The sequence below is a fragment of the Bombus affinis genome, chromosome 11 (genome assembly GCF_024516045.1).
Source record: "Bombus affinis isolate iyBomAffi1 chromosome 11, iyBomAffi1.2, whole genome shotgun sequence".
Taxonomy (NCBI): domain Eukaryota; kingdom Metazoa; phylum Arthropoda; class Insecta; order Hymenoptera; family Apidae; genus Bombus; species Bombus affinis.
Genome location: NC_066354.1, coordinates 9429169 through 9454070, shown reverse-complemented (window position 1 = coordinate 9454070; position 24902 = coordinate 9429169). Strand labels below are relative to the sequence as shown.

Sequence of the window (24902 nt, the reverse complement as noted above, 5' to 3'; positions counted from 1 at the left end):
TCCTGTCTTTCTTTTAATTATTTAATTATAATATTAAGTGACATCCCTTCTAGTACTACTATTAACAAAATATCCCTGTTATTCGCGAACTCTCCGTTGAGTATACGACACGTAACCGAAATTCGAATCTACAAAAACGAGCACTGAAAAATGCTACGTGGTTCGAGACAAAAAAAAAGGGAAAAAGACGAGATAATCTAATGCAGGAAGGCTCTCTTTCTTTCTCGGCCTGTTTTTCTCGCCCTCTAAAAAAAAGCAAACGTGTTCTCTATAGTTGTGCTTGCGCCGATACTTGCCGCTTGTAACCCGTCGTGTTAATTAATTCGCTTGTGTCAGTGGCTAGCCTTCGGTTATTTTATTCGAAATGGACTTAATTTTTTGTTTAGATTAGAGATTGGAGACTTACTTCCCGCAAATCTTGCAGGGGTAGTGAAGTGGGGTGGGCACGGGTAGTTGTTGCTCAGAACTAGTGTGAGTTTGTGAGTTGGTGTTGACTGTGGCGTGGCCGGTATTGCCGGTTTGGGCGGTTTGGGTGCTTCCGGCCATCGTTACTGTTACACTTCCGCTAAAGCTCTGACAACACAAAGAAACACAAAGCCAAAATAAACAACACAAACAAACAACAACACGTACGACGACGACGACGATGACGACGACGACGACGACGGACAGAGATAAGTAAACGCACAAAACGTGTTTGGTTTTAACGCAACGCACAACGCGCTCGTACCTTGTGAGAAGAAAGCGTGAGAGAAAAGTAGAAACGACAGGTCCAACAACAAGTCACATGCGACACTTAAACGTTCACGCGTTATCTACGCGTGTCGAGTGGTCACGCGCTGTACGTACAAATCGAATACGAATCGATCATTGTGAATTTTTGTAGATTTTCGGTCACAAATTATGTATCCGAGTAGCATTTTCCAAATTTCCAGTATTTTCAGGTATTCTCTTTGAATAAAAACGCCGCCTCATGCATGCATTTCTTTGAAAATGAATTTCATTGCTTACTTTTCTTATATTGCGATAAAAATAATATAAAATGTTACATTGTCTTAATATTTTAAAAAAATATGCTATTTAGCGTAGTAACAATATTTTCTATAAATAATACGTTAATAATAATTTAGGAGTACATTTGAACGATTCGTATTCAATACTCGACGAATAGTTAGTTTAATAATTAATAATTTAAAAAAAAAATAGAAAAATAATACAAGTTTAATGAAAGATACATTTAATAGTCTCGAGAATCGTCTAGACATTTAACGATCGATCTATGCTTGTTGTTTAAAAAAAAAAAATACATATATAAAAGAATATTAAAATGCTCGATATTATATCATATATTCCTAATCAAAAAGAAGCGGTGACATTAAGTTATATTCAGCAGCTAACAAACTCTGTTACTCTAATACTTCATTTGTTAAAATCGTAATATTTGTTATCGTTTGGAGTTACTCGGTCTCGTTGTATCAAATAAAGCTTGTAGGTAAAAGATAGAATACATAGAGGGTGATATAAAGTAACGGTACTCACATCGGGGCAGTCGTATGCGAATAATCTCAGCTCTCCGTCGCTAGTGGTCAGAGTAGCCGAGTTTTCTCTCTCGTTTGTCTGTAACTGAAGAACAAGTTCCACGTGAAACGAAAAATCAAACTAGAAAAAATCAAAGTAGAAGGATAATTTTCTATGCTTTAAAACCACATTAAAATTGCAAGAGAATTCTTTGTCTGTACATTTAAATGTCCCTTAAACGCATAAGTATCCGTGATTTAACAATAATGTTATTCGAACCTCGATTGAACTTACCAGAGTGCGGTGAAGAACAGATTTGTCTTCGCTGAAGTCCATCTCCGTGACCGACGCGATGGCGTCGCGAAGCTCCCTAGTGTCCTTGTAATCCTTGCTCTCTGTCTTAATCTTTGGTTTACCGTGGCGAACACGCAGTCTCCTGTATTCGTCCGGGCACAGCCTCTTCCACAGATAATAGAATTGCACGCATTGTTTCGCGGACTTGCCACCCACGTCTCGCGAGATCGCAGAGAAGTCCTTGTTGTACTTCAACAGGCCCTGGTAGAATGCGTCCATTTCCTGCGACGTCCATCGGTCGGTCTCGTGGCACTCGTAACTCAGCAACGGATGTTCCGCTGGCAACGGAGGCGTCGGTCTCATCAACTTTACCATTGCTTCCTAGAAATGAACAATGAACCACGTTGATACTATTAATGAAAGAATTTAACAAAAGAGAGAGATCGAGAAGATGAGAAATCCTAGAGCTTTCTGTATTTGGAAAAGTTTCATGATAAGAGTATTACGAAATTGAGATAAGTTTATGAAAATGACTAAATAGAAGTTAAACAGTTCAAATAAAATAAAATAGTTACGTATTAGTAATGTTAGAGAACGTGTTGATTTCTGTGCATGCAAGAGAATAAATGATAATGAAAAATGGAAATACAAAATATATTAAAGATGATGATATTTCTTTACTTTAGAACAGGAAGATATAAATCTATTAGATACTGTTTGTGAGTTAATTGAAATGTTTCAAACCATAACAAACAGCGAACGATCAGACGTTCAATTTGATATAATTTGGGGCTATATGTAATTGATGAGAAACTTGAGAACGAAGGAAAATATAAAGTATGGAATATAGACAATGAGAATGATTTCGTATGTACATAGAAGATAGCAGAGACAGAATAGCACAGATCGAGTTCAAGGGAAAGATGTAATTTTTTAATAATCGTGAATATTCCATGTATTTTGTATAAACAACCCCAGTGGATAAAATTACGAAATGTATGCAATATGTGAAAATTGAAACACTGGTTATATACAATTTTTTTTAACCTTTTTGTTTTCAACTACAATAAATACATTGCTCAAAATTATATCAAGAGAAAAAGAAAAGCGAAACGGGACGGTATAGGAATTTTAAGGATGGTAGAAATGGAATAAAGGAATTAAACTGAAAGAATCGTACATGAACATTTCCTTTGCACATGTGCAGCAGATGAAGCGCGTATTCTTTGTTCCTTCCTCCACCTGGTACCGCAGCGCAGCATGCAAATTGTAGGTACATTTCCACTGCAAAAACAAAAGTTTTTTGCTTCAGATACAAATTCGTTCGCGCGGAAACAACGCATTCTCTGGCGTGAAAGCGTAAACTAAATGTAATTTGTGTATCTGTAGCGTGACGATATTGCAAACGTTTTACGTATTATTCCCGTCTGTTTTATTACAATCTACGTTTATGGATAAAGTAATCTACTTATTCTTTTAATGCATTCTCTGCGATGCCATATAGGAACATTGGGAAACATTAATCAACGAATATCGATTATTTATTTCGAGTTAACTTTATAGACATAATAATTATTACAACTGCGTTTCTTACGAAATTATTGCATATGTAATGCGCGGTTTTATAATCACATTCTAATATATACGAAATGATACTTTTGATGAGAGATACACTGTACGATCATTCACATAACCATCGTTTATATAACCAATTCCTTCTCAATTCAAGAATGTATATATACAAGCCAGAGATAGTACTGTTCACTGACATTATGCCTTTAATACAATCGAGAGACTCGGAGGAAAGAAGGTACAAAAATCTTCAATTTGAGAAACCGTGGATCATATAGAACTTAATTAAAAAAGGATGAAAACATTTTTACATATGTACACATATTCGTAAAGGCTTGGAAATTCCCAATAAAGTTCTCTAGCTAAATACTTATAATTGTAGATATCATTTCTTATATCCATTCCGTCAAAAAAAAAAAAAAAAAAAAAAAAGGGAAGAAAAAGAAAAGGAAAAAACATTTATCCCATTTCTCTGTCATAAAAAACCTCTCAATAAACCCAAGTCTCTCATAAACCAAATCCAATAACTTTTAAAAGCCGCAATTACTTACGTTCATTATCTGTCAGCACGTTATTTATACCAGGATCCCAGAGCAGATGATCAGCCTCAGGCTCGCCCTTTCCTCTATCTCCGTCACTCCCAACAGGCGGTATCGTTGCTTGGTACCTCGTCCCGATATTAATTCTCGGCGGAGGTCCATCGTTCCCTTGCGAATCATCAGAACTGAAGTCAGAATCCCTTTCATACTGATGCAGCCTGGCGTACAGTCCAGGTCCAGGTCTAGAAGGATCCAAAATCGGTGGAGGCGTGTAGCTACTGTCCCAATGTCGATCGCAGGCCTTCCTCAATCTCGACGGATACGAATGTGACGCATTCGCGTACAATCCTCCATCCATACGAGGCCTTTTTCTGCACTGCCTAACAGGACTGCCAGTTGGTACGTTACTAGGATTAAGGAAAACATCCTCGTCCAGAAGCTCTTCCTTGATCTGCTCCACCGGAATAGGCAAGTTTCCACTGACCGTTTTCTGTCTCATATTATTATTCTTAGCCACATTCGTCTGTATAAGAAATTTCGTCGGATTCACCACTTGTTGTTGATTGAACTGGCCAGCGTTGTACTGATGGTTGGTCTGCACGTTTAGGCCGAGATTCACAGTGACAGGCTCCATCTTCGGAGTCGTCAGTCGCATCTCTTTTTTGAAAGTCAACGCCGGGCTCAGAGAGCTCGTCTGCACCAGCACGTTCGTCTTTTGCAGCCCAGCCGTCTGGATCAGTTTGAACTCCCCGTTATTATCAACCACAATACCAGCTAGGCTACCATTACCCAGTCCAAAGTCGACCAAGTTTTGGCTGGTGATGAACTTGTACGATTGAAACTCGAATCGCCTACGGCTGGCTGTCGTGAAGTCCTTCGGAGTGGACGACAGTAGTGGGTCCTCCGAGTTGGGCATCATCTGATTCTGGAGAGCGTGATGTGGCGACACAGGGAAGTTGGTGCCCGTGAACGTCACTGGTCCTGGTGACGAGACCGAAGACGGCGGTAACGAGGACAGTGGCGACGGTGCTGGGGTCGCCGACAAAGGGCTTGGCAGTGGAGAATGCGGATTCGGTGAACCGGATCCGTATAGATCAGCGTCTGCTTCCGATTCAGCTGGCAATACTTCACTCAGAGCTTCCTCCACCGCCGCCGCGGAGGACATCGTGGTCGCGTAAAAGGCCGCTGATAAGGGTGACGATACTTGTCTCACGCTCTCTGGGTCCTCTTGAGGACTCAATAGAGGGAAGCTTCCGGTTAAAAGGCCTTCTTGGCTCGCTGGTGGTGTTGGATATGTGAAACTTGGACTGTCGTGTCTCGTTAAAGGCGATGGCAGGGGAGACTGGGTTGGTAACGTGTGCGGACTTTCTGTATATTGGGCACCGTAAGTACTGAATTCGGCTAGCGAGTCTGGTAACGGCGAGTTGACCAGTGCTTGTAAGTCGGGGTTCACCGTGTGCTGAGATGGGTATCGGTCCTCCAGGGTGATGTCTTGTAACTGCTCGGCAGGTTGTTCTTGTAACAGGCTCGTTGTCTGAAACTGAATGGTTTGGTATATTAGAATTATTAATAATTTGTTAGACGATTATTATACGATCACACGATTTTCTGATTGCTCTCAAATTTTGCATTGCGATTCGTATTTAATATTTCCTAGAGTGTATTGAAATAATTTTATAAAAATCCGCCGAAACATTTAAATCGATTAAAACCATAAACTATAGAAATTCTTATTCAAAAAGTAACATTGTCCCAAGTTCCACCTAGGATACCAATCCTCATTCTAGAAGTTCTCGTCAAAAATTGAATTTTCCAAGCGATTGGGGATGAAAAATTCGCGGAATAAAAGCGTTCCAATGGCACGTCAATGAATGCAGCCATTACGGTGGAATTTCATAGGTCAGACGTTAATGAGTCTCCTCGACGACGAGAGAAACACGACGAAGAGAGAGAAAGGGAGGACGTGCAAGATATCCGATGGATAGGTGGAGGACACAGACGGAAACGGTGCTTTCCAAACGGCACAAAGCATCGTCGACGTCATCGTCGGTGCAGTTGGTGCCAACTACTTAGATAATTCGCCTTATTAAATTCTGCGCCCGGAGAGAGAGGCGGCCCCTTGCCCCGTCGCGTAATTGAAACTAAAGCGTCTTCGACGCTTGACACGGAACGAAGAACGGGACGCCAGGTGTAATTAGCCCATCAAAGGATCTTGGATATATTCTGTTTTGACACAAGTGACGAAAACGCGGATTCTCATATCCGTTCGCGCGTCGTCGCTTTTAGCAATCTTCTTGCCATGTACTTTTCGGTGGATGGCAGTTGCAAGGCGAAAGTCGTGCGCGCGAAGCATTTGGGGAAGAACGAACGAAGACGTGTGCATAATAATGGAGTCATTATTTTGAGTGTGTGTGAGGGGAATGAGCGAACCGTTTATTGGAGAATTTGAGGGTTATCATGGAGGTTTACTATGGAAATGTAATAGCAACTGAATGTTTTAATTATCGTTAAAGTTAAGTATCATCAAATTCAACAAAGGTGAATTTTGTTATGTGATTTTTGAATTTGGGATCATGATTCTAGTTGATAAAAATGGTTCACTATATTTATAATCTTATTAAACAGTTACAGATTGATTGTCAGAAAGACAGAGAATAACAAGAGAAAAGATCAGGTAACAGAAGCAAACTAGAAAAAAAAGAAAACAATCACTCACCTGAAGAGAATCCAATTGTGTTGCATGAAGCAGGACGCTGTCGGGAACTGCGGTGACTTGCTGGAACACCTCGTCTTGAAGACTTGGGCTAAAATAACCGCCGTCTTCGGAATAACCTGTCATTGAGAAACTGTCTGTAACTGTAGGCTGAGCTTGAGGTTGATTATTCTGCTGCTGTTGTTGTTGCTGTTGCTGTGCCTGTTGCTGCTGCTGCTGTTGTTGTTGTTGTTGTTGCTGCTGCTGCTGTTGCTGCTGCTGCGGATTGGTGGTCGATTGAACCGATGTCTGATACGTCAGGTGCAATCTTTGCCCGGGATCGGAAGTCGTCCTCTTCACAGCCATTTTGGTAGTGCCCTGGAAGATTAAATATTTCTTCTTATAAAATCAAAATGTACATCTATTACGCTACACGAAACGTTATAAATTGCCAGCTATATTTTGGAAACATATAATTTCTAAATTTCTAAATATATAGCTATCCATCAGACACTTAGGAATAATATAAAAACGTAGGTAAATCTTGAATCAAAGAACAGAAGTGCACCTTCAAGATCATGTCGGCCAGCGCCTGCGCCTGAGCCTGTGTTTGTGCTTCCTGCAGTTGCTTCTGTACGGTAGCGTGTCCGGAAACCGTGACATTGGGCTGCCGGAAGTGCTCGCCATCCGAAAGTCTGCGGACCTTTTCCGCAGTGGCCAAAGGAGGCGGTGCTGGTACCGCGAAGCTCGTTTTACCGGAAATCTGCGACGCACTGTCGGCTTGCGTGGTAAAAACCGTTGAATTCGTACGAGGCTGTTGATTTGTGCTCGTATCTGCTGCTGAAATATGAAAGAATATATTCTTGAAATAACTGTTCGCTTTATTTCTGTGTATTTGAGGTAATAATTTTTGTAAGAGATTTCCTTTCTACGATATGAAATTTGTCGTGAGAAATGTTAGCAGATTAAGCGATAATAACATATATATCTTGTATTTATAAAATATTCTCATACGTTTCCACTATTTTATAATATGATGTTTGCTTTATTTATATCGTTTTCAATATTATATCTTTTACATTTGATTAATACGAAAGTACAGGAATATTAAATACAAAAATTGAATATTACTTTTTCTCCATATTTTCAGTGATACATTAAAATCTCCTATAATTCATTATTTGATGTATTAAATTATTACGAATGGTTATTAATCGAACTAATACCATATGGATTGTATCGAATTTCTTAACATTTATTCGTGTTACATAAATACAGCTTTTGTTCTGCAATCAAATTTCTCTGGTATTTCTTTTTCTCGTATTAGACCTGGCTTGACTCTAATATCATTGAAACTTAAACTTACCAACTTACCAACTTATAAGAAAAGAGTATATGATGTATTTAAATTAGTTTGATGATTATATGTATTTCGAATCAATACACGAAGGACTAAAAGGAATTAAAATATCTATCGTAGTACCAATATTAATCTTATTTGGATGCAGTTAATGCAATAAGGTTGAGAAATCCTTTGGAAAACCTTTAACCCGCTTTCTAGTTATCATTAAACGATACTTCGATAAATTCCAATTCAAATAAACCGAATTATTTACTTTATCATTGCAGTTTAATTTCCCGGAGATCGGCGTGTGTGTTTGCGTGTAACTTGCGTGAATTTTCGTCGATAAAACGTGGGATCACGGCGCATGCTTCTCGAAACGGAACCGTACCCTGTCGATTCTACGAACGAACATATTTTATTAGTTAATTGAAGTATCTTGCGGACTGTACCGTGCACGGGTCTTAAAATTAATATCAACTCGTTTCTAATGAAATATATCTTTAACGATGAGAATACTAAGCATCGATCATCAATTTGGAATTATTTATAGAAAATTTCCTGCTAGTAGTGCATTTAAGCACGGCAACGTTATAACTGCGTTGGAATGTAGTTTGTAAACGATCCAGCGATATCAAAGTATTTTTATCTAATTTTGTAGTACGACGTTTACTCTGAAAATTATATGAAAATTATCATACTAAATATTTTCTGTAATGACACATAACAGAGCGATGATCGATATCAAAAAGAAATATATTACAATCAATTAAAACTTTCCAATTTAAACCATATTACAGACCTATACGCAAAAAGTATCGTTTGTAAGTAGAATATACCAATATATAATCTGCCAGTAGACAACGGACGCTACAAACACGAACAGGCATACAATTTTACATAAATAACGGCTTAACAAGAGACAACTCCAACGACGTTCTTCGAGCACGGCTTCTTCTTTGCCGAGATCTTTTTAAACGACTAATTGAAGAAACGAGAAGAGAGAAAATGAGGGGAGAAGATCAGTGAATGCAGCGGAACGATCCGTTCTCCCTGGCTCGTCTCAGCCGTACATATTCTCTCTTATAATGACGTTAATATGAATTAATCGTACTACCAGTTAAGCGAACGCACTTTGTAAGAGCGTTTCAGTTTATGGGGAATAAATTATAAGATCTGTGATCTTCTTAAACGAGCGCCGATTCCATCCATTTGTGCGTTCTTTAATTCGCCTTTTCACGACCGTACAAGCTGGAAAAGGGAATAATCTTTCGACGAAGGGAAATGGTTTTATTAACGTGTCTCAGTCAAAGAGCGGGACGCTCGTATTTATCTCGAACTCGAAAACATTTCGCCATTTCCAAGTAGATAGAACACATATGCCGAGATATATATTTTTTTAAGGAACTTTTACTTCAAAGTATTAAGTAGAAAAGATTCTTGTAATTTAAAAGTACACTTTAATTTGCGTTTTTTAATTCTTCGTTGATTGCTAAGAAACGAACGTACTAATATGATTTTGTCGTTTTTTCGGTGTGGGATATCGTTTAATATTTATTGGCAAATTCGATGCGAATGATTAAAAGCATATAAACTCTGAAATTACTCGGCAATCAAAAACCCGTGGATCAGTGCACGCATATTTCAATAATGAATTGAACGCATAATAGCGAAAATGAATAAGATATTCCAACAAATCGGCAGGAAGAACAAAACGAAAACAGGGAAGTTTCATATTTTACGAACAATACGTTGCTCGAAAGTATTAACTTTTCTATGTGTATATACATCTATATTTTTGAAGTATCTGCAAAACATGATACTTAATAATCACATAATCCTCGTTTAAAATATGTATTCATATATACTAAATACTATTCTTTTTATTTCTGGAAAAATAAAAATTCTGAATGGCCAGGCAATTAGAAGTAGAAGTATTTCTTTAATAGAAAATATATCGTCTTCTTAAACAAATTTATATACGAGCCCATCAATTTATATACGAGCTCGTTCATTACAGGATGTAATTCGATTAGAAAATTATAGATAATGGACCTGCTTTTTATCAGTATAGTTATATACTGTGATTGAAAATTGATTATCAAAAACAAATATATAATAACAAAATTGAATCCTTTGGATATCAAACATCGCTGAAAATATGAATTTACATAAATCAACGTTATAGTCATTAAAGTCACGCTAGGGAAGGTTCAGTATATAGGTTACTTAATCGTGTCATGCTAATTCTAATTACGGTTATTTCATCATCATTTGTCATCAACACCGATAAACTATATATTATCTACAATCTAGTTCCCACAGTACATACGTATATTTCCTAATTAGAACAACATGTATTGTTGCCATAATTTTGATCGAAATATTGTATTGCGCGAGAGTTGGTAGCGAAATTAGAATCTTGTAATTGTTAACAATCCATTCGTAAACAATCCAATTTCGTCAAACGTATAACAATACATATCAAAATACATGGAAAACGCTATAAACATGCAGACCAACCTAATTCCTAGATACTCGTATCCGATAGGCCACCTTTATAAAATCGATCAGTAGAATACGCGAGTGTGTGATCAGACGTCGCACATAAACAACCTCTACGAGTAACGAATTAACAGGAAACAATTTCCCCGTTGTAATACCGTAGGTTTTCCATCAATTCCTCGAGTGCGATCAGCATTGACAGCCGATGGATCCGCGGAGACACGACGCGGGGCTCGTTGAAAAATACATTTCGAGACGAGGAACGTCGTTTACGACAGCAACGAAACCCGACAGATATAAATGCGCGCGTATCCTGGCCGAGGCGCGAGAAGGAAATGGGATACGTCGAGAGTGTGCAGTTGTGTATGGCGAGAGGAAACTTTTCTACGACGATATTCCATGAATATTTGGCCCTCGTTTTGGCCACGAGCCCGTGAGTTTCACTTCCTCTCGGTTTTTTACCTTACGTTATACACCAGAAACCGCGAGTTGCTTGACGTTTTTGCTCATTGTCGACACGGCCCACGCGGCCAATAAATCAACCGGAAGAAATTAATATCCGTCTTTGACTATTGCTTTTCTTCCCTCTGGGGGTAAATTGAAATCGTTGTAAACGCTTTTGTTCGACCAATGGAGATGGAAATTGTAGGGACGGCGATCGATCTCCGTGCAATTTGTCGTGCGTAGTACCCACAACATTTCGACGAAATTTTCTAGCTTTTTATTCTATTTTCTTTCGCTACCTTCACCTCACGGGCAAACGCTGAATTATGTGGCGCAATGAAACGACGCTAAATTACTCTTAAACGAGGAAATAATAAAAACCAGGTACCAAATTACGTTTGAAAAGTAATATTACGATCGAAACTAAATTCTAATTAAAAAAGATGATATTCCAATCGAAGAATACATAATTGTTATTTTTAAATGTGAAACATTTTTTGTATTTTAACGAACGTTTACACAAACGTGTATATAGATATAGAATAAAGCTTACAGAGGCAGCTGATCGATAAATCAATGTTTCATATTAACCCGCCGAAATTCACGCAGTGCTCGACGATGGAGCCTCGTTACATTTTTCAGTCGGCGCTTCTACGCATAACGTTATGTGGACCGCAAATCCATTTGATGGTCGCGCATTTGTACGGTCACGTAACGACGTAAATCCGCGCGAGCGAAACCGCCGGGGATTTTTGCAAATTGCCAATCATTGATCGCGGTAAAAGCAGATTGTTCGCAGTCCAAGGGGCTCTTCGATGTTGTTTTTACTTCTCCGCGAGGAAATCGTTGCGGCTTTCGCTATATCGGAGGAAAGCATGCGGAAAAGTCGAGTGGTCGATATTTTTTCAAGGTCTTGGCACGAGAAACCTCGATGGTTGAAGTAAAAGAGTGAATCGTGGCGATCGAACGTTTAAAAATAAACGTAATAAAAATTGTAAATAAGCAAATCGAAACGGTTTAAATTGGACCGATTGGATAGTATTTGTTTATTTTTTCTTTTTTTGTATTCTTTTAATTCGCAGGTTTTTATCGAACGATATATTCGACGCCGCGTTACTCGTATTTTTATTTCGTAGAAAAGCATATTTACTGTTTCGAATCATTAACTCTGGAATATCACAAGAAATCATAGCTTTTCGTTATTTATGATTTTGATTAAAAATAAATAGATACAAAATAGATATGAAGTTTTCATGATTTATCGTCTGTTTTTATATCGTTTCTAAAACTAACAGAAAATCCATAAAAATGTATTCTTATATCTTTTGCGTGTGATTTTCGATTAATGGCGAGTAGTCGTGATACGAGAGATTATTGTTGACAAAACGCTCAAAACGAGGCATAACTTGGAAGTAATATCGACACGATAATTCTTCAAGTAGAAACGACGATTTACACAGAATTTGCTGGGGATCCTGGCGGACTACGAGCCACTGCTGACGATGCATAACTCGATGCTGGGTGCATCGCTGCAATTCAATGGAAAGTACGATAAGATGACGGCGCTGGTTATGGGGAGCCGGTAAAATATCGTGGTTATCTGCTGATCGTTGCGAAAGTTTGGCAAATGGATAGAAAATATGTGTTATAAGAGATAATTTTAAACGTTTTCGACAGTACGACGCATAATATCGTCAATAAAAGTGAGAAATAATTATCTTTTCCCAGCCTTGACAAATTGCTACAGCGATTAAAGAATAAAAATACTATTTCCAGAAAATCTAATTATAGAATTATAGAAGGAAGAGAAGACTATTATAAAGGACTATATGTTCATTTTGAGCACGTATAGAAAACAAAATAAAATAAAGAAATAAATCGTTCGAGCTGTAATGTTACATTCGAGCGAATTATTTTTAATGAATGAACAGCCCCATGACCGATGTTTCATGGATTTTAAGTATTTACGCTGGCATTATCGTTGCAAATTGTTTTAAAATTCGCATCATTTCTGTTATTACGTTATTACGAGCGTCATGCTTCGGCGCGTTCGCACGCCTGTGATCACTTATTCATTTACAATCAATTTATCTGCTTATGAATGTTTTGTTCGGTGAATACGTAGTTCCCCTAAATACGCAATGAATATTTATATCGTGTTTGCCGCAACGCGTGCCGTGTTTTCATCAAAGAACTCGCGTTCCTAACCGAACGATTTTTTCCTTCCCCCTTTTTCCTCGTTGCGATTATTAAAATGAATAATCGTGTGGCGTAGAAACGGACAGTCAGGAAAAAGGCTACGCGTGCGCTAAGCGAAGAGCGATAGCTTTGAAGTGGAATAATAGCTTCATTGAAACGGAAATTCTATCCGTGACGTGGAATTTTCAACGTGTAGTGGAATAAATTATATTTTGACGTGCAATTGTTTTTCCTGTCAGACGTATGCATACCGGTTAAATTAAAAAGCAGCAAAACAAGGGGAAATGTCGTTTTTAGGCACTGTTTTAATTAACGCGGAATTGTAAATTTATAGATCAAGCGAATCTTTATACACAGGAAGGAAATAATTATGCGAATATTAATGATAATATAATGGGAGACGAAAAGATATTTAATATAACTTGAATAATATATGCATGCGATAGTACTAATTAAAGGGACGTAAAAATTAATGTTGGTCATTCTAGAACTGTATCTTATTTTTTAAATCAAAAGTGTCAATTTTTTCAAGCAATCGTATCTGATCATCGTCGTCTAGCTTAAACCGAAAGAACGAGTAGAATGCATTCAAAAGTTGTCAGACATTAGAAACGATACGAACGCTGGAAATAACAATCAATGGACGTTCAAATAAATTAAAATGTACGAATAAATTCTTAGAAACAATCTCTACTTCTTAGTTAAATAAAGAATTCTAGCTTTTATTGCTAGAACTATCTATAAGTAGAATATATCAGGCTTCTATCAGACCATAAGCTGTAGCTCGATCATGAGACATTAATAACAGTTCACGAACATTACGGATTTTTATACTAAAAAACAAGTAAAATTTTCCAGTATAATAATACTACAGTAGAACCTAGATTTTATATGAAAACTATTTATCAACATATAGCATCAATATGAAACATATCAAAGGAAAATATTTGAAAATTATTGTTCAACTCGAAAAATGTATTTCGAAATATTTCGAAAGATCACAAATCACATTTCAAAATCGCCGAATTGAATTCACACGTCAACGAAGCGTTGTCATGCTGTTCACTGTCGTTTCTCTTGAGATTCTGACCAAACATCGAGCTATTTCGTCGTCGACAACTAACTCAACCAGAAACCATCCTCTAATTGCATCGATGCGTCGACGACGGACGACGCGACGCGATGCGTCGTCAGCAAGCGAACAGTGTCGAACGGTCGATTCCACCAAATTATTTATCGACCGATTTCGTGGTCTGCCACTATAGGCTCGACTGGTTGATTTTCCAAAAAATAAATACCAACAATTCATTCTTATCAATCCGATGATAAACCAATCAACTGACAATAATCTACTGACTTGTAAGTTTATTTCAAAAATTGAGGTGAGACACGCGCACAGCTATCCAACCATTTTTCACACATCTTTTGCGTTAATCCACACAATCACCGGCATTTGCTTTCTCCTAATTTTTACTTTGCGTTTGGCATTCTATTGTATTGAAAATGGAAGTACCAGAAATTGAAATATTTTATTTAAAATGAAACAATATTACTCAGAATAGGTTGTACATTTACGATCGGATAGATCGAAGAAAACTGTACGTCAAGGGGTGAGTTCAAGTAGACCAATCTGAATATGGAACGAGACCGGTGATCCGCGAAGAATCATCGCGGAAGAAACGACAGTTTCGTCTCGCGTTGCACTTGGCAGCGGTCGACGACGAAATAGCGCATAAATCGTTAACGACGCGCACTTTGTTACAAAAGCGCGGCATCCGGCCACCCTCGCGCCACCCTGCGCCATCCAGGACCATCGCGGCACAGCTTGATTTATCGTTCGAACGTGGACAATGCGAGAAATATTCTGGCGTGCTCGCTTCGTAAATCACGATTCTTCGGCAGTGCATAGAGCGACGAGGAGGAGGCGCGATTTCTCGCTGGCTGGAATATCACGCGAGCTTCTGGCAAGTGTACACGGTTTTCACAGACGGACAGACGTAGTATGTAGACACGGACCAAACACAGACATAGACGCAAATATAGACATGTATATAGATACAAGAGACACGGATACATAGAAACATGGATAGATACGAAAGAGTAAGGAGAAAAGAAGAGAGAGGAGATGGGATTGGATTGAGATACGTCGTGGATCGCATGAATCATCGAAATCGCGTTCACGAATTTTGTGTTCTCAGCGTTGTCGTTCGAAGTTGATCGGATTAATATCTTGCTACGGAAACGACTTTGCGAACATTGATTCGAAGATTAACATCGATGCACTTTTTCCAGCATTCTACACTGAATCGTGACTTTAATAAAGTATCTAATTATTTACAATTTCTATGATATATGATATAACGCGGATTGTATCGAACGTTATGTTATGGTTTATTTTCGTACAAATCGTATTGTTATACAACGTGCAATTAGTTTTCCAATAGGAACGTATTTCTAATCTCATGGTGAATATTAAATTTCCTCTGAGCTTAAACGAGATCGAAATATAAATATAAAGCAAAGAAAAGATAATTTACTAATTCAAACTATTATCGTATTATTCACCTGTGATTATTTTAATCTTTATCGCGATTATATTAAAACGTCTTATCTAACGCGTATAGTTACGCTCCCGCTCGCACTTTGTGAACGAATTCCATGTTCGTTCAAGTTGCCCTAGTTCCGGTCTTAAGTATTCGCGAGTGTATACAGAGTAGCTCAGCGACAGATTCTCTGTAACCAGATGTCACGTTAGTCTGCTGAATGTGTCTAAGGGAAAGTTAACGTAACTCGACAGTTAATATAACTCGGTCTTGCTCCTTATGATAGTTCGCGAAATGTATCTATAGAGAAGACAGATCGTGATAAAGAGAGAGATTGGGAGGAAGAAAGATAGACGTAACCCAACCGAGATACGTTTCAAGGCACATAAATCATCGTGATCGTATTTCTATTCCGCAAGCTCTTTGAATTTTCACGTTGTTTGATATTAACGTCATTATTCGACATTTCATAGAACTATAAATTACACGAATAAAAGATATTTCTACCCTTATCCTCCTTTCTTTGGCATTCGCGTTTATTGTGTTCGACTTATTAGGTTGATGTATACGAAACATTAATACTTGTTATTAAATTTATGTTAACATCAGTTAGAAATATTATTGCGAGTGGCATGCTTTAAAATACGAGTACACAATACAACTTACCAGTCGTTCTTTTCTGTATGATTTTTTCTTCGATCAGCGCTCTCACACTGACAGACGCGGTTTGTAAAGGCGGACCGACGACCTCTTTCTTCTCACTTTTCTTATTCTCAGCATCCTAGAATAAGTAGAAATAATAGGCGTCTATAAATTTCATTTCAAATCAAAACTTTTCTTTATTGTAAATATTTAAAAAAGTTAATATTCTACAAATTTTCGGACATTTATCTTAAAATCACCAATTCTTCCTATATTTTAATTACGTTATAAAAATGGAATTAGGTGACTTTTATCCAATCAAGAATATTTATATTATCCATAATATGGTAATGTAATAATATTTATGCTAATAACTTTGATATTGTTCATCATAAATTTCCGATCAGAAACATTATTTTAATTCTTCTTGATATGCATATACATGCACTCCAACTTAAATGACTTAATAGAGAAAAATAAAGAAAATAACATATAAGTTGACATTAATCCCAACAAGTCCATATTCATTTCAATTGCCCCGTTAATTTATACATTGAGATATACATATAATATAAACAATGGAAACAATCACGTAAATCAATCGGTATCAAAGGTTCGGAATAAATTCAACGCAAATATACTTTCCTAATTACTAATTAGCTCATTCGACGAATCTACTACAAGTCTTGGTCATTCATCGAAAGTTCGTTGCGCAACACGATTCTATCTGACCTAGTTCGTCATTCGCGAATGATTCAAAATCTAATTTTACAGGGCTTGTATTGATAAATCGATTAGAATGTTAAACGATGCTTAAGCGAGACAAGAGGAAGAAAGAGAGCGAGTAAAGAAAGAGGGGCAATCCAGTGGAAAAGTAACATGGAAAAGGGACGGGAGAGACGGAGGGATGTTCGTGGAATGAGATTGAAGAGATCAGGCGTTTCAAGCAGGATTATAAAAGAGAAGGGAGAAGATAAAGATGACAGTTGAAGAAAGGCTAGACGAGGAAGAGGAAATGACTGAGCAATAGTGGTCTGTATTATTGGTTCTTTTTCCTTTGTTCAAGAACGTTTTTATATCTCTGCAGTCTCTTCGTTGTTCTAACTGCGTAACCCTGCTTTAGATAAATTTCTAATTCCGTTTGAAAGAAGTAGGATTTCAAAGAGAGATTATTTTTGGAATGAATATAGATGTTCTTTGAATTAAGGGAATAAAAGAATTCTATTTGGCGGATCGAAGCTTGTTGTGTCAATTTCATAAAATAATGTCTCATTCGATCTTCGACGAAATTTTCTTAGAAACATTCACAACTTATCGTCTGTCGCGCGTATATACTAACGCGTTGACAAATATCGGAAATGGTAATCACACGAGGAACCTTCGCGAGGAATATTAGCATCAATTAATCATAACGTTTGATAAAAGTCGAGAAACGAATCAACTGTAATATCTTCCTACTTAAGATCGCTTGAATGTCTCTTCAAGGTATTATCAAAACTTGGCCAACTGTTCTTGATGTCAGTTCAAATGCATTCGACTCTTCGATTCTGCAATTACAGCGACCATATAATCGAATCACATCCTCGGACACGTTGCTTGAAAAGTATCATTATCGTGATACGAGGCAAAGTAAAGTAAAATCTCTACACGCGCGAAAGTACAACGAAAACAGCTACAGACTACGAAATAACGAAATTTTACGTAAACAAATACGGGCGATCGAATTAAAACAATTAAATGAATTAAAAGATTAAAGGGAGTTTGCTTAGCGACGAGGATTCCCTTAATCAAACCGAAAGCCATTAATCACGAGTACACCCACAACTCTCTGATCACACCACTGTCCCCGTTTCCTCAACAAATCTTAACTAACCAAACGCATCTCGAAACCCACACGTCAAATGCTCCCCACGCGGCCCATAATCCTCGTCTCGTCTATCATGGGTGCAGCCGGTTAATCGGAAACGCATCCCTCGCCGACTGATACTTCGATCGGGTACGACTGGTTCGCAGATTAGTGGTCCCGATGAAACGAAGGGTTAATTGTGCCAGTCCTTCGGACGCCGAGGCAGCAATTAGCATACGTCCACGTCGGATGTGCTATATATCTTCGTCCTGTTTCACGTGAGAGCCAGTCCCCTTCGAGGAACCATGCATCACCGTGATACGCACGCTACGGCGTCCACGTTGTCATCTTGATGAAACCTTAATGGCGAGGGAGCAAGATAGAACGAGGTGGAGGAGGACTACGGTGAACCCGGTAATCGCTGATCGTCATCGTGCTCCTCAATTTCCTACTTCGATATGTAGCTGGGTTTCTCTGTGCTTTGTATGCGAATATCTACGGGATGTTCTAGAAGTCGTGACAGGATTGCCAAGGGGGTGATTCGAAGGGGATGAAAAAATAAGTCGAGATTATAATATAGGGTACATAAGTTTTGGTTCGATATGTTTAGATGTAAATTTAGGTTCGACGTTCCCTCTTTTAATTTTCATATTGCGCTTATGCGTGTAAATCATGGTATACGTTTTTAGATATGGCATTCATTTCATATTTTTTACATCACACACATATTAAATAGATACATTTTGTACTTTGGCTGCATTTTTTGTGGATCATTAAATCGAATTACTTGACTATCCATATGAGGATATTTTGCTTTTTATACGAAAAATATTGATAGAAATATTGATCAGATAAATATTTCTTATTTTCTTTTGTAAATACTAGAAACTTTCAAAGTCGTAGATTCATAGATACCCTTTTTCAACACTCTGTACAGAGTATATATTATTTCACATATATGTATATGTGTAATATATGGTATAATATATATAATAATATATATAATATAGTAATATATACTATGTATTCTTGTATTTTATATATATGTATGTATGTGTGTATATGACCTGCCGCGAAATTGAACTCTGTCTTTGACGTGGCGTACCGCGCTCGCTTCATGAATATTGATCGGCTGCCGTTAATGCGCGGAATTGATTGCGGAACGTTCGCAGGCTCCGACTCATCAATTCGATCCGTGTCGATTCCAGCCCCGAACGCGAGTTCTCTTGTGTGCCGTAATGTACACACGTCTGACTCTTTTTTTGTACTCTCTTTTTCCCCCCTTTTTTGCTCCCATTTTTTTTTTACCACGTCCCTCTCGACACAGTTCGAACACAGGATGCTTCGTTGCGTCGATCCGTAAGTGAGTTCGAGAGTCGCTTTCTTTTTTCTTGTTTTAGTTCTTTATTTCGTTGCTCGCATATTTTTTCATCCCTTTTTTTGCTTGTTCACTTTTGTGTTTTGCTTTGTTCGATACAGTTCGAATAATAGAAAGTCGATCGCCCGATACTTTTGTGAAATAAAGAACTTCGAGCGGTGACTTTGTATGTACAAAGCTTTGTTTGTATCGGTCGTATCGCGTTCAATATCACAATTCGCTTTCCAGTTGGTAAATTAACAAAATTTCATAAGAAAATTGTATCGTAAGAAATGTTATTCTTCTTCTCTATACTAGATTCAAATATTGATTGAATTTTGAATTTATGAAATTCGTATCATTTCCTAACAATTTCTAACATTTCCAATCAAAGTCTGGTATGATTTTATTGCAAAATTTAAATTTTTTAGCTGAATGGTATGACGGATACGCGATTAAAAATATGATTGAATTCCTAAAAAAATTAATGAATTGTTAAATTTTTTAAGTTATGACGAACGAGATTTACAGTAGGATATGAGGTTCGTGCTGATGATGTAAAGAACGAATACACGTATAAATATTAATTTCACTTTTAGCTGGATATTTGATTCCTTTTCCTTTTTTAATATCGAGTGTTACTATCGATCACGATAAGAGTTACTTTAATATTCAGATAACGTATTTTTACTGATGTTTAATTAAAAATGCGGTTCAACGATAAAAGAATTTCAATATGAATAGTATCGGAAGGGCATATAATGGATTCGATGGGATTTTTAGTTTAATAATGAAAGAACAGGCACATACAGATTGGAAAGCCGAGGAATTTCATAAATTTTCTTGAATTATACAGTACCAACATATCGAATTCGCAACGAAAGATTAAAAAATATAATCATTATTTTCTCCATAGCGAAACGCGAATAAATCATCATTATCCGCCTTTCTTAATGACTTCATCCTTAATTCGAGCTTTAAATTGCTCCCAATTTCTATGGATAATCATAGCAATTGTTCCTAATTTATCTCACAAATTCTTTCAATTTCTCAACAGAAAAGTTAAATATGGCAGCTAATTAATGTTAAAATACATTCGCGGTATTATATCCTTTGACATGTGTATGTAGGATTATGAAAGATTTATTGTAAAGCTTTGCTGTTTTTGATATACCCAAATCCATTTCAATGGCATGATAATAATTATTTCATATATTTACTTTCTTCTATGTATTTATATTTTTACATTAGTTTAGATTAGTCTAGATCAGCAAATTTCACCAATTTAATCATGACAATCACGTTTTGCTACGACGTTAATGAAACTTCAGAACGTTTTATGTAACACATAACATGTATATACACATGGAACTCTTTTACGGTAAGTGTCGAAATTCTTCTGTCTGCCAGTGTATATTTAATCTTACTGCTAGCTTCCTAGAATAGATTCTCTCATATACCACCGTAGAAATCAATGGTGTTTTGAACCACTACTATAAATAGAATTATAATACTAGTTTCAATGGTTTCTCATTCAGGTATATCCGAATTAAATTGTGTTATTTTTGTTCTCAAGAAGAGAAAGAATGGAAAATCCAGATGCGGACGCGCGTTGGAAAATGGCGCGTTTCATGGAATCGACATCCGTGCGTGGAAATTGTCGGACCCGAAGCGTTTAAGGTTTCGTATAACGGACGAACGGGATTCACGTGAACTTTTAAGCGATACAAAAGTGCTCAGCAAGTTAGTTTCAGGTCGAGGTTGAATATTTTTCGTCCGATTGCCGGAAACGCTGCGTTCCTGCGCAACGACCGAGAATAATCCTCGAATAAATAGAATTTACTCGATTATCTTACGGACATAAACGGTATGAAATCGGTGAAAAAATCAGCTCGCACGTGGGATCACGTGTATTTTCCTCCATTCGATAATTCGTGCCTACTCATCACAGTTTCTACTTTATGCTCTCTAAAAGATAGATTATCCATTAATCGAAGGAAAAACATTCGTGGGAAATTCCATCGTTCTTAGCTCTCGTCCTTCGAAGATTCCTCTGGCTCTCAATTTTTCACATCGACTACATAAACATTCGTAATCGACATAGAAATAATCAGCAATCTACACCGGCTATCTAACACCGATCCGGAGAACATCCCCAGGCAATAGCCACGTGGTAACCCATTAACGTAGGACAAAGTGCAGGCGAACCACGTATTCAGATGTCGACTACAAATATATCCGAATGCACTCACGCCTCTGTTCCCCGGCCGTGAACCATGAACGTTCACCTCGTGTCCCTGAACGGCTACGTGGACCTCTCTGACGCTTGATCGTGAACACGGTCACGACGAACATAAAGGCCCCCGGCCGCGAGCATGAATATGAATCTGTGTATGTACACAGATCAAAATGAATGGATCCGGACGCTGCGCTAGTGCATGAACGGAAGGCTGGACGCGAAGCCTTGGATACGCTGGAATGCGCGTGGATTCAACGTACACACACGTACAGAGATGGACGAGAGAGTGGCGAGTTGAAAACTCCGGGTGCAGTTTGAAACGAGAGCAGACCCCGTTGAAAACCCAGCCGGTAACCGGTTCAGATTCAATCTACATAATGGAGAAAGCTCGAGACAATGTTTGCACAGCCCTCTTCGACCGTGGCTGCTTCCCAATCTTTCCGTCTCCAGCCGCCACCGTCCAAGCAAAGAGCTTGTTAATGGGTTCATTTGGATTCGATCATCGCCTTACCATTCCATCTCTCGATTTTATTCTCTCACGATCTGCGCTCGTTTACCTCCTGTCTTTGCTCGATCGACCGATTCCTAACTTTTGAGTTTTTACTTTTTTATCGAAGATGTGTTTGAAGCAGAGAAAATTTGTGCGAATCGGAACGTTCAATTAGACGTGAGAATCAGTTCTACTACGCAAGCGAATATTTACGAATAAACGACGAATTTCTTGCAAAATGTAGAACGATACGTAGGAGAATATTATTGTTGGAGTGAATTTACGAAAGTACAACTTATGAATTATTTTTAAAAGATTTACATCCTTGTACCTAAAAGATTTTCGTTTTCAATTATGCGATATTAACATTTTTCCGATCGATCATAAAATTATCTTACAATTAGAAGCTTATCAAAAATATACCATCACACGAAATTCTCGTTTTCTCATTTTGCGACGCATTTACAGGCGATAATCGTTGCAGAGGCAGGAAAAAAGTGAGAAGAAATCAGGGATAGGATCACGAGGGGAGATCTGCTCGATTTCATACTTTTCTTCCTCCTTCTCTTCTCTTCGCGAGCAGAGAATCTGAACAGAGAGGCTCTTAATAAGGTCAAGGAAGAGGCAGGCTGTTGCAGTCGCCGGAATAGAAAGATCAGCGATTCTGCCCCCTTCTTTCTTCCTCTTCTCCGATTCCACCCCAGTCGCCTCTCTTCTCACTGATTAAAAATGTCTTAACGAATGGCGCGGCGTGTCGTTTGTACGGATACGCTGAAAAAGATTCGCCCGAAGTTTTTTCTCGCCATTTCGATAGAAACGACATTCAACGTAAAAACGTCTTCGGTGGAATGATAATATCGTAGAATTTACGCGGGTATGGATAACGAAAGATGAAGCAACATTTCTTGATTCTATTAGAAGCTGGATGTAAGTAATAAAATGAACAAGAAATTGCAAATACACTTTTCGATTCTATTGGACATCTTGCTCCATTTCTTCATCCACTTTTGATCATCTATCGTTTTAATTTATATCAACGAGGAATTTGATATTTTAACAAAAGAAGACTTCTTGTTTCTTTCCTTTTCAGTGATTATCGTCTCATGTATCACGAAGAAAGGAGCGTCGTAGAACGTAACCGGTCGAAATTTTCATGAAATCACCGGTTGATTGCGTTTCGGTCGTCGAGATTTTCATGAAATCACCAACTGATTACACGAAGCTCTCCGTGCGAGTTTCTGGGATTGCGAATTCATATGGTAATGTCGCTGAACCTTGCAGGTTGCCGTAGCCTTTGGTAAACTTCATGAAATTCTTCTTGAAAATTCAATTCTGCCCCCGCGGGATGAAACGCGGTTCGTGGAAGAGGTAAGCAAAGCCCGGATTCCGTATAATTTTCATCTCGAGACCGTCTCGAGGAGAATTGATGAAGCAAGCGGAACAAACGCGAGACTAGAATTAACGACTCGTTCCTCTCAATTACTTTATCTCGCTATTCTTGTTTTCTGATATGAAATATTGCAAATTTTTATGATGATTCCTTGGATGATTCTTGCAAAATTATTAGCTGCAACTATTATATTATAGCGCTCACAACTTTTGTAAAATTCTTCATTGTAACCTTGTCGAAGATTATTGTATTTTATCATTTACCCTATTGTACTAATTATTATTACGTTTGTTATTTATATGATTACTTTGATGTAATTTATACAAAAATAACGATTTAGAAATCTAGATACGGTAAATAGAAACGCAGAAAAGAAGCAGTGCCAAGAAAATCTGCGTTATTAATACTTTATCATAATATTTCAATCTCATTGGAATAAAATATTGCCTTTTCTTTGAAAATATTCCTATAATACTATATATAATACTGTGATAATATACTATATACGTAATAATACGAAAGAAAACACTTGAAAATGGTGGAAAGCGTGACTCGATTACCTTCTTGAAATAACCACCATGGAGTCTCATATGACCATTGAGTGCCGGTATATTTTTGAATTTCCGATGGCACAAATTGCATTCGACCGGTTTTGGCTCGGTCTGCGTCTTGTTGGACGCCGTCACAGTGCCAGGAGACGCCGAATTTCCCGGCGACGGGCTGTTTTTCCCCACATTTCCGCCTCCTGGCGAATTAGCCTGTGTCTGTTGCTGCTGATGCTGTTGCTGTTGTTGCTGTTGCTGCTGTTGCTGGGCTTGCTGTTGCGCTTGCTGCTGTTGTTGCTGCAACGAGAAATAATTAGCTGAAATTATTAATTTGTTATTGAATTTATATATAATATATGAACGCATTTAGTTTGCTTTCCCTATTTTACTTTGTACGAATATTACAATTTCGTTATTTTAAACGCTCCGAAGGGATTTTTAACGCAATATCTTCTTCAAGGTTAGACGAGTAGCATACTTGTGTGATTCCGTAATTGTTGTACGACGGAATCGTTTATGTATCGAATATTTAGTAAGTTCAACAAAGGAAATAATTAATTTTGTTAAATTTGTTCTCCTTTACGCTTTATGACTTGCCTCAAAATATCAAATGAGTATCATATCATTTATTTCCATGGAAATTATTTGTTAAATGTTATACTTAATGTTTTTATATGATATATTTTATAAATCTAGAGAAGATTATTTAAATTATGCTGATATTGTATATATACTGTTATAATTT

General features: G+C 37.7%; 1 protein-coding gene across 5 annotated transcripts in view; it reads right to left on the bottom strand.

The window, feature by feature from the left end:
* LOC126921658 (uncharacterized) overlaps positions 1-24902 on the bottom strand; it is a 570126-nt gene that overhangs the window by 5642 nt on the left and 539582 nt on the right. For 3 of the 5 annotated variants that reach the window (XM_050733370.1, XM_050733366.1, XM_050733369.1), the window contains 9 exons: positions 24173-24454; positions 16315-16429; positions 7184-7455; positions 6640-6993; positions 3936-5463; positions 2993-3096; positions 1813-2193; positions 1540-1623; positions 407-573 (listed from right to left, as the gene is read on the bottom strand). In XM_050733370.1, coding sequence (XP_050589327.1) covers positions 407-573; positions 1540-1623; positions 1813-2193; positions 2993-3096; positions 3936-5463; positions 6640-6993; positions 7184-7455; positions 16315-16429; positions 24173-24454 — 3287 coding nt within the window. The remainder of the gene's footprint in view (positions 1-406; positions 574-1539; positions 1624-1812; positions 2194-2992; positions 3097-3935; positions 5464-6639; positions 6994-7183; positions 7456-16314; positions 16430-24172; positions 24455-24902) is intronic. The other 2 variants (XM_050733368.1, XM_050733371.1) reach the window with 2 other exon arrangements.